Source organism: Apium graveolens, chromosome 2 (genome assembly GCF_009905375.1).
Source record: "Apium graveolens cultivar Ventura chromosome 2, ASM990537v1, whole genome shotgun sequence".
In the NCBI taxonomy this organism is placed as follows: Eukaryota; Viridiplantae; Streptophyta; class Magnoliopsida; order Apiales; family Apiaceae; genus Apium; species Apium graveolens.
Genome location: NC_133648.1, coordinates 5,664,622 through 5,679,730, shown reverse-complemented (window position 1 = coordinate 5,679,730; position 15,109 = coordinate 5,664,622). Strand labels below are relative to the sequence as shown.

The 15,109-nt window shown below is 32.9% G+C and overlaps 2 protein-coding genes across 2 annotated transcripts; one reads left to right on the top strand and one right to left on the bottom strand.

The window, feature by feature from the left end:
- Positions 1–6,447: 6,447 nt before the first annotated feature.
- Positions 6,448–12,338, top strand: LOC141706792 (COP9 signalosome complex subunit 4). The gene is made up of 14 exons (XM_074509619.1): positions 6,448–6,707; positions 6,865–7,016; positions 8,188–8,291; positions 8,391–8,451; positions 9,127–9,219; positions 9,301–9,401; positions 10,273–10,381; positions 10,517–10,561; positions 10,807–10,875; positions 10,986–11,077; positions 11,189–11,231; positions 11,339–11,398; positions 11,597–11,656; positions 11,927–12,338. Exons 1-14 carry the CDS (start codon positions 6,578–6,580, stop codon positions 11,999–12,001), a joined length of 1,194 nt encoding a protein of 397 aa, XP_074365720.1. The 5' UTR covers positions 6,448–6,577; the 3' UTR covers positions 12,002–12,338.
- A 564-nt stretch (positions 12,339–12,902) lies between these two features.
- LOC141706791 (putative membrane protein At1g75140) lies at positions 12,903–15,077 on the bottom strand. The gene has a single exon (XM_074509618.1). The coding sequence runs from the start codon at positions 15,020–15,022 to the stop codon at positions 13,079–13,081; it is 1,944 nt and encodes a 647-aa protein (XP_074365719.1). The 5' UTR covers positions 15,023–15,077; the 3' UTR covers positions 12,903–13,078.
- Between the last annotated feature and the right edge of the window lie 32 nt (positions 15,078–15,109).

The following is a 15,109-nucleotide window of genomic DNA, read 5'->3' as shown; positions in this document are numbered from 1 at the left end:
AAGATTTGCAATGATAATAAAAAAATAATGAGATAAAAATGAAATTAAGGAAGTATGGAAATGAAGAATTAGTGGAGAAAGAAAAGATAAGTAAGGTGGAGAGAGATTCAGGGAGAAGAATTTTTTTTAAAGATAGGGGAGCTTGCCACATAAGCAACTAAATTTAATTAGGGAATGACATGTGTCCAATTTAATGAGAGAGTGACAGATGTCGTACTCCCTTTTACTATAACGTGGATTAAAGAAGTAAGGAAATGAAGAATTAGTGCAGAAAAAAAGATAATTAAAGAGAAAGATTTAGTGGAGAAGATTTTTTTTTAAAGATAGTGGAGATTGCCACATAAGCAACTAAATTTAATTAGTGAATGACAAGTATCCAATTTAATGAGAGAGTGACACATGTCAAAGTTGTACTCTATTTTAGTATAATATAGATTCGGGATTTCGGACACACGTGGTCATGGGCCGGACTTTTCTGGAGTTGTGCTGGAAAAGGAAGACATGCAGTTGGATCAAGCTGGGTTGGGAAAAATTGGTATGTTTGTTGGGTTGGTTTAAGGTCTGGATGGCTAAAATTATTCAAAAAATAAGAATCATAAATAAAAATTTAAACAATTATAATTATCTTCTTCACCGGTAGAAGTTGATCGAGTTGGTGACAATAATATTAAGTTTTGAGTTGGTTGTGTGATTTGTGTAATTTTTATTTTATATATATATTGGTGGAGAAATGAGTAGTTTCAACTGTTTTTAGTGTCAATTAAGTTAAAATTTCAGAAAATTTAGTATGAACTAAATGTCAAACTGATAATACGAATCTGTATATATCTGTATCTGAATCTAAAAATTTGTATCGATATTTGAATCGAAAAAATTTTAAGTATAATATCTGAATCAGGTTCCGCCGGATACTATACAAATACAGATTATATCTGAATCCTAATCAAAATTTTTATTTTCATATTAAAAATTCAAATAAATTACAAAAAAAAATAACAATAACTAAAATTATTCTTTAATTATTGAGTTAAGATTTAAACTGATTTAAGCCTCTTTTATTTTTTTTCAAAAGTTAAATTTTATTTATCTTTCCAATATTTTTGTTATCTTTAAAGATTAAACTTAAATGATATTTTTATATATGTCTATCATATTTTTACAATTATATTAAAGTTGAATAAATATATTATTTAATACACACACACATACAAATACACACTATTAATTAATAGAATTTATTTTAGATTATATATAATTATATATATAATATTTAAATATCATGTATATGTAATTTCGGATTCCGATATTATCGGATATGAACATACCCATATTTGTATCCGCATTTAAAATGTCTGATACGGATAATATCTGATTTGCTTTCGATACAGATGATATCCGATTTTTTTAGATGCAAATGTAGATATTTTCGACGGATATCATATTTTTCATAATTTTTTGACAAACCTAGTATGGCGTAGTGCTTCAATAATTTTCTAACGGGGTATAATATTGATTGTGCACATATTCAATAACACGATACCTCGTGCGTAATAGGGGCATCTTTGAAAATACTTTTCGAATACATATTTTTTTTACTCAGGTATTATAGTATATATCATTATATACACCAAATATCTGTATATGTATTGAAATGACGAAAATAATGAAGTCATAAGGTTGATTGTGTTATTGAGGATGAAGTAGTTGTTAAAAATGATGGGGTTAATAGGAGTTTCGATTTAATTGTGGAGAGTGTAATTCATGAGGATAAAATATATGTTGAAGATGATGTTGTTAATAGAGAGAAAAGGAATGTTTCTTTTGTCAAAGATCAGAATCTTGATCAAACGGTGATAAATAGTTAAATCATGAATGCAATGATGGTTTGAATAACTATGACTTCCTGTACATTGTTAAAATTGGTGGCACTGGTCTTGACAGTGAATTAAGTGTCCAAAATGATGCGCTTATTTAAGTTTCAGATGATGATTTTAGTTTGAGTGGCTTTTTGTTATCTATCATGAAATTTCTTCACATGTTCTTTGTATGTTTAAAAGAAATGAAAATAGCTTTGCCACAAAATGGTATGAAAGTCAACTAAATAAGTGGTTACGAATTATGTGACATGCTTTAAAAGTGAGTTCAGAAGGCCGAATAATGGCAATAGTTGGAAGGATTGTAAGATCTGCATTAGGTCTCAAGAAGAATCTTATTGGGTAAATAACAAATGCAAGAAACATGTTAAGATTACAACCATAAAAATAAAGAAATTTTGGATATGTTTTAGAATACTCTTGATATTTTTGTGGTGTTCCCCGTCAACAAAATTGAATAGAAGTTTGAGGGCTTTCAAATTATGTTTGAGAGGGCTCAAAGAGTAATATTGGACAAAACTAATCTTAGCATTAATACAACTTGGGTTAGCAACAAAAAATCATTTAAAATATGAGACTCTTGTAGATAGGAGATCCAGACACCATATGGTAAGGCTGTACGTTCAATCCGCTCAACCGCAAAAACCACCCGCAATCGATTCGTACATTACGGTTAACTGCAAAATGCGGATGGTTGTGGATATAATTTCAGATAACCGTTATTTTATGGTTTGGTTGCAGATTCATTATTCCAAAAATCGTGAAAATCCAACCACAACCGCATAATATATAAATTAATATATTTTTTAAAAAAATATTTGAAATATACATATAAATAAAATTACTCAAGTATTGAAATTTGAACTTGGCCCAATATAAATAAAATCCGGAAAGTTTGCATCAACTTTTATATTTCAGGATTAGTTTTTCTTTTTTAATATGTTACTAAACTATTGAATTTATCCGTGCTTACTGAATTTTAAGGATTATTGAATTTCTTCTGTAAAACCTTATAATTTTCATATGCAATATTTATTAAGTTAGTTTTTTTCTTTTAAAAATTGAGCGGTTGAACCGCAAAACCAACCACAACCAACCGCAATTACGTGGTTGGATTTGGTTGGTTTTTATATACAAACAGTTTGGTTGCGGATGAAGATATTGAAAAACTGCAAGTTGCGGTTTGGTTTTTACCTTCCAACCGAATCAAATCGCGCCGCGTACACCCCTGCCATATAGTATCTAACAAGAATGTTACAAGATTCAGTTCATAGAATAACATGTTCCAGAGTGTGACATATAGATTATCAAGTTTTCTTGTGATCTCCGTTCCAAAGCTGCTGTTATAGGAAATAAAGAAGTAATTTTTTGGGTTTTTCGTTGCTTAAATATAGACTTGAGTGCAAGTATTTTTGAAAGGGGAAGGAATGTTATGGAAAATTAGTTCTCCTTCTATAATTGTGAAATTTAATAAAAAAATACTATGTCCTCATCCCCGATTCTCCCCAAAGTCTTTCACCGTCATCCATCTTTATTTTTCTTTTATGTTTCTTAATCTCTTGAAGTAAACACTTGATATATGCATCTAGGAAAAAAAATTGGTGATTTTGTCAGAATTGAAGTGATAAAAAATTAATAAAATTAGTGATGTGTATAATATGGTATGTGTTAGTCGCAAGTAGTATAGTATCTTTTCTAGTTCGTTCCCATAGAGACTGGCTTGGTTGATTAATTAATTTATGCACTTATGCAACAATGATATGGTTATTATTCAATGCTAAGACGAATACAAATTTGAGTTAATTATAACTAAGAATTAAACTAACAATTATAACTAAGAGGATAATATTGACTGAATTAATATATATGACAAACATAAGATTCTAACTTCATTAAATACTTTATTCAATAGCCTTTTCATTCTTAACCTTAGTATGCAATTGTGATGACACTAATCAGATAACACGAAACTGATAAACGCCAACTTTCGTTGCACGAGTACCATACTACCAGACATCCACAAAAGAGATAGAAGCTGAATAGACACCAATTATATTGAGACCCTATATGTCTATAGAATTTGACAACATAACGTTTTAAGCACAAGTTATTTATCTTGATTACATAGGGCAAGTAAGATGGTTAAAATTACCTACGAATCATGCATAACAATACATGAACCTATGCTAGCATTGTAAGTTCTAAATCCTTAAATTCACTTTCACTTCATTAAGAATTAACACACTATCTTATAAGTTCGCGACGCTCATAAGACGAATAAGCACAACCAATACTAGGTTATCAAATAATCACCACACACTAAGGTTTCAAACGAATTAATTAAAGAAATCCATAAATAAATCCGCTAGAACCCCACGATAACGATTAGCCCATAATCGGACTCATCATCAACGTGGGTTCCGTTGAAAGCATGGTAAAACGAACGTAGTCTTTATAACGAATAATTAAAACCAAGTACAAAACAAAAGTATAGGTTTATCAAAACAAGAAACTAACATCCAAGATTACAACTCAAAACAAAGATTCACAAGAATAAACTAGATCGTCTTCGCCTTTGTTGAATTGTGCTATAGGTCTCTTATTGTCTTCTCCTTGCGCTCTGTCTTGATATATCCTTATAAAATGACTTAGAGTTGTTTATATAGTAACCCAAGCAAGATAGAAGTCCTCCCAATTGTAAATCAATTAGAATCACGATTCTAAAGTCCCGACCTGGCGCCGCGCTGACTTTCTGACATATGGGCGCGGGCGCGCGCTAGACATTCGCGTGCGCGCCGTGCTTCTGGAAAAACTTCTGAATTTCTTTAATTCCTACTGTAATCGAGTTGCCTTCCAGAGCTTTATTCTTTAGACACCATCTTAACACCATATTAGCATAAAAACAATGCTAATTCACATGATTCCTCAATATATGCCTGAAATGCAAAAATACTACAAAACACATCAAAAACACAAATAACTTGAGTAAAAAACATCAATCAAAGCCTTTATAGAGCATTATAAAGTGTCATAAATGTCACTAAATAGTATGTAAATAGTATAATGTGAAGAAGGGATTTTCAATACGCATTAGGAGTCAACGAAATTAAACTGATGAGGTTAGAAATTCATCCCGATAATTGATAATTATAATATTTCGTTATAAGTAAGCATTATTTTGTGCATTCTTTCTCTTTCGACTTTCCTTTTATTTCCTTTCAAAACACTACTGAGTTATCGATTATGAATTTTTTTTTCTTTCGTCGTGCGTATGAAATTGATCGAAGAAGTTTTCAAAGAATAAATACAAACATAACATCAAATTTTGTATTTAGGGGTGTGCATTCAGTTAAAATCGAACCGAGCAAAAAATATTTCGGTTAACTGAAACCGAGTTTTGAGAAAAAATGCTACCGAAAACCGAACCGCAATATATTCAGTTTGTAATTGAAGTGAATTTTAATTTTTGGTTATTACCCAAATTTGAAATCGAAATTAAAGAAAAACTATCAAATTTACTGAAAAACATTCTTAAAATTGAAGCTCACCACAAACAAGTTAGTAATTACTATTATCAAATTCAAAAATTTAAAGGAGAATGCGCTTCATAAGTTTACATATAAAATATGAATAAAAGTTACAAAATTTACATATTAAAACATAAGTTTGCTCAGGCTAATGTCCTCCAGATCCTTCTACTCCGGTTCTAGATCCTTCTACTCCGGTTCTGCTTCACCCTTCAGTGTCCACCTCCTTGCCTCCAGAATATGGTAGTGACTAGTGTCCGCGTGTTTGTAAATATTAACATTACATAAGTATGTTAACTTAATATCATAAATATTTATATAACTATTTTATAAATTCGGTTATATATTTTGGTATTCCGGTTAATCGCGGTTAAAAATTGAAAAACCGAAATTAAAAAATTTAACTGCTGAAAACTGAACCGAAATTTCATATTTGGTTAATCGAACCGAAATTATTTTGGTTATTCAATTCGATTTTCGGTTAATCGAATCGAATGCACACTCCTAATAATAACAAAATTATAAACGATAGTAATAAATACTACTTATCCAAAACTTGGATGATCCGATTAAAATTTAACCAAATTAACACAATTATTGGAAATTTAACCGAATCCGAACATTTGAATATGAGCCAATCAAATTACTAATTTTACAGCACACCAATTAATAACAATTATTTTTAGTAAAACCCATCAAAAATCAAAATACCATATAAATTTATTAAAATAATTAATCTTATATAATAAAAAGGGTTAAATATCAAATTCGCCACCATATAATTAGCGAAATATCAAATTTATCATTGATTAATTTGAGATCTCAAATTACCCACTTTTCACACAAAAATGTTAATTTTTGACGATAAATTTGAAATGCCATTAATTTATAACCGCCTTCAAAAGTTTCAATCAACCTACTTGAAAGTAGGAGACCCCAAATTTGTCGATAACATTTTTTTTTATCATAGGTAACCCGCAGTCGCAATTTTCGGGGTACGCACGTGGCATGTAATAGTCTGCCAACCGCACCGCCTCTTAAAAACAAAAGAAGTCGATATAAATCGCACCGCATTCCCCATCTTCCTCTTTTGTTCCAACCAGGAGGGTTTAATTAAAACACTCAACACTAAAATAAAACAAAGGCACCGTAAAAAAGCCCCCGGTTAAGTTAACAATGGAGAACGCATTCGCCACCGCCTCAGCCATCGGCGACCAACGCCAAAAGATCGAGCAATACAAACACATTCTCTCCTCCGTCATCTCCTCAAACGACATCGTTCTCGCTCAAAAATTCATCCAACACAGTTCGTTTTCTCAACTTATTTATCTATTTACAGTTTTTTTAGATTTAATTAATTTTAATTGATTTTAGTGTTTTTAACTTATTTAATAAACGTGTTTATTGTTTATTTAGAGGTTTTGTTGATTTAATTGAGTTTATTTTGTGTTTAATTGTTGTAGTTTTATCGGATGATGTGCCGTTGGTAGTGTCGCGGCAGCTATTGCAGACGTTTGCGACTGATTTGGATAAGTTAGAGCCCGAGAATCAGAAGCAGATTGCTAATTATACTCTCACGCAGATTCAGCCTCGTGTCGTTTCGTTCGAGGAGCAGGTTCGGTTTTAGCGTGTTTCGTAATTTTGTCATGCTTGTTTGTGCTCTTTTATTAGGAGTAGGTTTGGTTTTAGCGCGTTTTGTGATTTTGTAATGCTTGTTTGTACTGTTTTGTTAGGTTGTGTTATTTTAGGTTTTGAGGTTTTGAGTAGTTTATAGTATTTTTAGTGAATTTTGTTGTGGTCTGGTTTTGATGATTTGATAGTTGTAGTAGTATTTTGTTAAAACTGAACAGCCTCGGGTTTGGTTTTTGCGTGGCTCGTAATTTACAATGCTTGGACTGTTTTTTGTTTCGTATTTTTGCAATGCTTGTTGTACTGTTTTTTGTTTCGTAATTTTGCAATGCTTGTTGTACTGTTTTTTGTTTTGTGTTTGTTAGGTTTTTAGGTTTTGAGTAGTTTATAATATTGTTAGTGAATTTTGTTGTGGTTTGGTTTTGATAATTTGTTTTTTCGGTTGATGCTGTTTTATTATTGATGTGAGAGGAGAAGTAGTAGTAGTTTTTTGTTAAAACCGAACAGCCTCGGGTTTTGGTTTTTGCGCGGCTCGTAATTTACAATGCTGCCTGTGCTCTTTTGTTGTTTTTTTTTGTATTTTTTTGTATTTTTAGTAGATTATGACTTTGTTTGTGTATTGCTGTCTTGTCATTTATGTGAACCGAGAAGTTTTATTAGTAATTTGTTAAACCGAGGAGCCTCGGTTTTGGTTTCTGCGCGGCTCGTAAATTATAATGCTTGCTTGCGCACTTTCGCTCTTTTATTGTTTTTATGTAATATTTTTAGTAGATTATGACATTATTATTAGGGTTTTTTTTGTGGTTTGGTTTTGATAATCCATATTTAGATTGATGTTGTTTTATGCAAACTTATATGTTTAAATTGTATCATATCATTGTTTACTGTTCCTAATTTTTTTTAGCTTTTTAAGTAACTACGTGCATTGTATCACAATTTGGTTTCAATAATTTTAATTTTTAGATTGGTGTTCTTTTTTTTTTTTGCAAATGTAGAAGTTTAAATAGTATTTTTTCATTGTATTTTTTTAACTTTATCATTAGCACGTTAAATCGCTGTTAGATAATTTGTTTTTGACACTGATGTTTATGAAAACCTAGACCTTTTTATGATATTATATATATATAGCTTGTTTAAGTTATACGTCTGAATTGCAGGTTTTGATTATTAGAGAGAAATTGGCGGAATTGTATGAGTCCGAACAAGAATGGTCAAAAGCAGCACATATGCTTAGTGGCATTGATCTTGACTCTGGAATGAGGTAATTTATTTGTTGCTTTCATGTTAACCACCAGGGGGATTTAGTTGAATATTTCTACCAGTTTAAGATATCATTATGTGTTTCGCTATGAATCTGCAGAGTGATTGATGATACATTCAGGTTGACAAAATGTGTCCAAATTGCTCGTTTGTACCTTGAGGTAAATTTTTAGTGAATTGGACACTTTTAAACTCTACTTGTTGTACATTATTATTGCACGGAACTATGAAACCCCATCCCTCTTATCCTCTAAAATTTTGGATCAAAATGGGATTCAAATTTTTATCCGGGGATCAAGACTTTGGTTTTTGATATTTAGGATGCTTTTGGAGATGATATCCCCAAATTTGCTCAAACTGTACTCGGAGCTAAAAGTTGCTATCCTCACTCATATATAGTATGATGTTTGATGTAGAAATATACTTACATTTAGAAGATACAATGAGCCAAGTAAATTATGTACGTATGGTATATGGTTGCAACAACAGTTTTTTTGAACTTAGTCGGAACTGTAGTAAGATCTACCATTAATCACTGGAGCCATGGAAAAAAGATTAAAGAATTTGTAGCTTTAGCAGAATGGCAGCTACATTGTGCCATTTGTATGGAAATGTCAATCTATGTCTTGGATGGGAATTTGATATTAATAATTGGTTATGATGTGGTTTGTTCAATGTAAGATCTTGTTTTTTTTATATAAGAGATTATCTGTTCATGTAATACTTATATGTTTATTTTTAAAATATGATACAGGTGTTCGCCGAAAACAACTTTATTTGGTTACATGTGATTATGACCTATAACTACATTATTGATGATTTGATTGGTTCTGTAGGATGATGATGCGGTGAATGCAGAAGCCTTTATTAACAAAGCATCTTTTTTGGTTAGCAATAGTCAACATCAAGTATTGAACTTGCAATACAAGGTTGATTGTTTTTAACTTAAAGTGATTGTGGTAAAGTCATGGTTTAAAATTTATACTAATTTCATCATTTACATCTTTCAGGTTTGTTATGCAAGAATTTTGGATTTGAAGAGGAAATTCTTGGAAGCTGCTCTACGATATTATGACATCTCCCAGATTGAGCAGCGTAAAATTGAAGATGAGTATGTATACTTTAAAGAAATTTATTGTCACTTATTGTTAGGATATATATGTGTAATCTTATGTATTAAGGTCCTAACCTCAGTACATCGTACATGTACATGGCGCTAATTAGATAGGTCTTTAGTCATGGGGAAGAAATCAGAAGTGTAAAGAAGTGTATCAATTAAAAATGCTGCTAAACTTGGTACCAATCAATGATTGTTGTAATATCATGCAGAACTTAGAGCTTGGATTTGTATAAGCGGTTTTGGTATTTCTTTCTTTTGGAGAAGTGATTAACCTCCAACTCGTCCATTTCCATGTTGAACACCGTTGTTTCGTATTTTTATGTATCAATAACGTATTCAATTAAAGTGAATTCTTATAAAAATCTTGTAGACTTTAAGAACGGTGCAAGTTCTACTTGTTTCTAAAAGTTCTTAGAAATTAACATAACTGGTGGACAGTTAAATTTTTATGATATTTCGATTTATTTTCTCGTATGTCAGTTCTGAACTCATTGTTGGTTAAACAAGGCCTAATTGATTTTTTTATTGTTTTACTTGGTTACTTCCGATTAAGGGCTACATATAAAGCTGGTCACAATTATAATAAAAATAATAATTATTATCATTAATTTTTTATTAGTCTGGATTTTAGAAGCATACATCTGTCCAGCTGCAATCCTTCGAAGTTTCACTTATCTTTTGAAGTCATTAGAGCTCGTGTTATGGTAGTATTAATTACATGGACCACTGATGCTTAATATATGAGTGGTTTCCTCCTTTCTCTAACAGAGTCCATCCAGTCCAAAACAGTTCTAGTTCTTTTGCTCTATTTGAAAGAGAGTTGGAATGTTACTCACTTTTTTTTATTTCCTTTGGACTGAAGAGTGATTGATGAAGAGGCACTAGAACAAGCTTTATCAGCCGCCGTTACGTGCACAATTTTGGCTGCTGCGGGTCCTCAGCGCTCTCGTGTTCTTGCAACCCTTTACAAAGTAGGCATCTCATTGTGTGTCTTGTGTCCTTACATATTTATTTTTTTTAATGTTACAAATAGTTTAACACAAATGTATTTTCTTGTACTATTAATCTATTTATCATGCTGATTAACTGATAACTGTTATGTTTAGGATGAAAGATGTTCAAAATTGAAGATATATCCTATTCTGCAGAAGGTAACCCACCCTTACGAGCTTATTTATAAATTGCACTTGCCACCTGTACCACACACTTTGTCTTGCGTGTTATCTCTCACTTTGATATTTCTTTCAAGTACCTATATTCCTGCATGGTGGTTAATTACTTCAGACTTTGCTTGTGTGGGGGCCGGCGCATACACACACATGACTTTTACGGCGTTAATTTTAGTATAACATTGAATCTTTTAATAAAAATTCTTAATTTTATGTTGAGATCACAGGTATATTTGGAGAGAATCTTGAGAAAACCTGAGATTGAGGCATTTGCTGAAGAGTTAAAAGCTCACCAGGTCTCTAATGATTTTGTAGATATTCACTTTGTTATTCTAGTTTACAAATGAGCAGAAATACTTTTTCTGTTATCAATAAGGTTGCCTTTAACATTATACTCCTTCGACAGAAAGCACTCCTGCCTGACAATTTTACTGTGCTTGATCGTGCTATGATTGAGCATAACCTCTTAAGTGCAAGCAAATTGTATACCAATATAAGGTAGGAGTGGTTGCATATAACTTTTTGTAAAAAAAAATTATATTGCACTTCTCCTTTGGAATTGTTTGTCTCTCGGTTGACTGAAATCTATGCCATTGTCAACTCTTGTAGCTTTGATGAGCTGGGCACATTATTAGGCATTGCTCCTAACAAGGTACAGCCGTTTAGGTTCATACTTCATACATCTCTTGCTTTCTGTCATTTGTAAGTTCAAACCGGTACTTTGTATGTTGTGGAGATTTAACGGCTCTTCACATGCAGGCTGAAAAAATAGCATCAAGGATGATTTACGAAGATAGAATGAGGGGTTCTATAGATCAGGTATATTCTTTTCTTACTGCACCACTACCTTACATTGGTTAGCGGAAACTGTAAAATTTGTTTAGCACAAACTCCCCACTGGATAATTCGTGTGACTGCTTCAAAATATTCCCTGTCGTTTATCTCTTTCCAGTTTTCTTTTACAAACACGAAATGTTCTATATTTTGCTCATATTGCATGAAATATATGAATGTCAGGTTGAAGCTTTCATCCATTTTGAGGATGACACTGAAGAACTGCAGCAGTGGGATCAACAGGTACTTTATTTATTTTCAGCATAACATGGCTGCATCATTTCTCATACTTTTAGATGGTGTATGATTTGGCTTGTTTTAGGATTTTTTTCGGATAATGTACTGCAATTATCCTGTGTGTGTAGATACTGGATACTAGTATCAACATTGTAGAGATTAATTTTATTTCCTAGCTCTGATCTTTATTTGCTACTCTCGGTATCTTGTTTTATTTCTTGTTCAATCATCTTGTTTTTATTTCTGGTTCTCATCGGAAGCGTTTGTTTTTGGCAGATTGTCGGTCTTTGTCAGGCACTGAACGATGTTCTGGACAGCATGGCTAAGAAAGGCTTACCTATCCCTGTTTAAAGTCTAGCATCCGATTCACCTGTTTTTGTGAACTAGCAAACATACAATACGATCAAATGGGTTCTTCAGTATCATTTTTGGTTGCTGTTGTAGATATTAGTACTAGTATCCCATTTGCACCTTTTAGAATATAGCAGCACTTGGGCCTTTGCTTGATCTTGTCTAATATGCCTATGCTTATTGTCTTCTAAGTTCTAACGTGTCAAATCCATCCATGCACAATAGATGCAATTAGAATACAAATTGTGTATTGCCAATTTGCCATTGTCAGCTGCTATGTTAATTACATTTTACCTGTTTTGGATTTGTATTTCGAGAAGCATTTTGTACTGATGAATTTTCTCGGATCTTAAGAAGTTTACCACATTTTGATAAAATTTATTGCCCAATTCCACAATATTGAGTGACCACTACCACTATCACAACTGAATACATTTCTGGGCATTCATTTTAAAATGTCAAGTGAATTTTCAATAAAAATAGTTTGAAATGATTTTAGAGTGAGTGAATATTATGTGCATGTTCACTCTCCCCTCTGCATAGTTTACACATGATTACAATTTGTAAGAAATGGTCCTGTTCTTCAGAGTCGTAAAAGAAATCAGTTAATTTTCTAGATGATTAGGATATAATTCATTGAGTTGATATATAACTGCGTATTTATCGACAATAAAGCGTTTTAGACTTAAAAGACATCACCATCCTCGGCCTCAAAAGTTTCAATTCCAAATATTTGTTGTTAAATTGACTTTATATAAAAAAAATCGATTTATTACCATTTTAACTCTAAAAATTAACTCTGATACTCTGTTTTTCTTGCACAAACAAAATTACCTGATACCTCTGCCTATTGACCTGGACCCAAAACATAAGGCTGCAGTATGCAAAAAATACAACAATGCAGAATCAACTTATCTGCACTGAGGTCGATATACTTCAAAATAGGTGGAAATATGTTTTACAAAAATAAATTCTCATAATTATATCAAACATATCAGATTACAGACTTGTGATTGTAGTGAGCTGCGTTATACAAGTAAACTTAGAAATAAGGGGAAGTCGAGAATCTAATAGAAATCAACCACTATCATCCACTACCGATCTATTACCATACAAGCTCTCTCTTGTATGTGAGTAAGCGTTAGATTCTAGATTTGATCCCCTAAATTTAAGTTCAGATGCTGCCCTATAATTCGGATCAACTGCAGGCCTAGAGTTGGTGTCAGAGGGGTTTGGCCTAAATGAACTTGCTACCCCGCCTGTATACCGAGATGGTGAACCGTACCTTCTGGATGGTCCTCTTAGACCACTACCTCTCAAATCCATTATTTCACTCTTAGAAGAAGAATCCGTGAAAGGCCTATCTCCTGAACCAGATACTAAAGGAGCTTCATTTTCATTTGTTCCGGAAGTGGAAGTAAAGGGATCTTCAGGTCCCCACAAGGAATAAGCTTCTTTTTTATTGGCAAAAAATTTCCAGGCACCAAATACAAAAAGGATAAAAATTACTAGAGGAGTGCCCCATATCATGGTACTGTGTTCTACTCTGTAAATTGGAAGACTTGACCGATAGACTCCCACGTACCCACTTCCAAGACTGAGAATGACTAGCTTTTCCTGATCACTTGCTATTAATGGTATTACACCCTTTTTTTCGTCATCTGACTCAACCTGACACTTGAGGAATGAGGCTACAATCTCCTCAAGACCGGCGGAGAATAGAGGCCGAGGCCCACCAGACCTAAAATTTTGCGAAGATGAAACATTATAAACGAATACCTTATCCCTGTTAGATATGAGCAAATACCCTTTTATAGTCTGGATTGCAAGTGGCTCATCCATATCAAACTTTTTCATGGATCTCACCCTGCATTTAAAGTTCATTATATCACCTAACAGTAATACATGGATCAAGTCACCCTCTGATGTGAAACCATATGCCTTTGATCTCTCGGTAGCATCAAACACATAATTCTGAACAACAGACTGATTTAAACCTTCACAACCCGACTCCAGAATTTTCATGGTCCTTAAATCCAGTGAACCTGCCCCAGTCTCAGTTAGAAACAATAGCTTTTTCTTTAAGAACACAAGGGGCCTGCTCATTGGCACTGCCAACCCGTGAAGAGCCCCATTCTCTCGGAAAACCTTAATTTTTCCACTAGCATCAACGGATAAAATGTACCTCGTCCTCCCCACATTATGTATATCCAACATAGTAATCGGTGACCCGCCTTCTTCAATCTCAGACGCAACAAATTTTAAGTCAGTCTCCATCACAAGTAAATGCCCTTCCTCTCCACTCGACATCTCCGATACGCTGTGCATTAAAATGATTCCATTTTCATGCCCCGTAACCAACACACTCCGGTTGTTCAAAGACATATACAACAACATCGTAGTCACTGGTGAATATGACACCGTACTAAACTCAATCAACACATCCCCATTCCTCGAAAACACATAAACTTTCCCTTGATCATTCCCAACCGCAACATACTTACTCAACCCTTCCGAATCCTTAAATGGCAATACACTAACACAAGTAACACTCGAATCCAGCTTCACAGCTGACACAAACTGAAACCTCTCAGACCAAAACAAACTATGTTTCGTAATCGAAACAGCTCCAACTATCTCCCCCTCACTCACACTACTTTCAGTACCACTCTCCCCACTCTTCATTTCAACTAATTTCCTACCAGGGTTTTCCTCCCTATTATCAAAAGTTTCAATCTTTATTGATTCTTGAAATAAAGATTCCAACTTTAACACTAAATGGGCAAGATTATCAACTACCTCTTCAAGCTTTTCAATTTGAACTTGTTGTTGATTCAATACATCAAAATTATCAATCTTTTTATTGGGTATTTGAGATATTAACTGATTATTATTGTTATTATGTTCATCTAAATTATCACTATCAAGACTCGTATTTGCAAAAACAATAGAAACATATTGAATATGAAAAATTAAGATAAAATAAAGATAAAAAGACTTGCCTTTGAGAGAGACAGCCATGGATCCACTGTGGGGTTTGAAACTGAAGAGATCAAGAACTAAATGGGGATGACATTTTAATTTGAAGTTGTGGTGTATATATAAGAT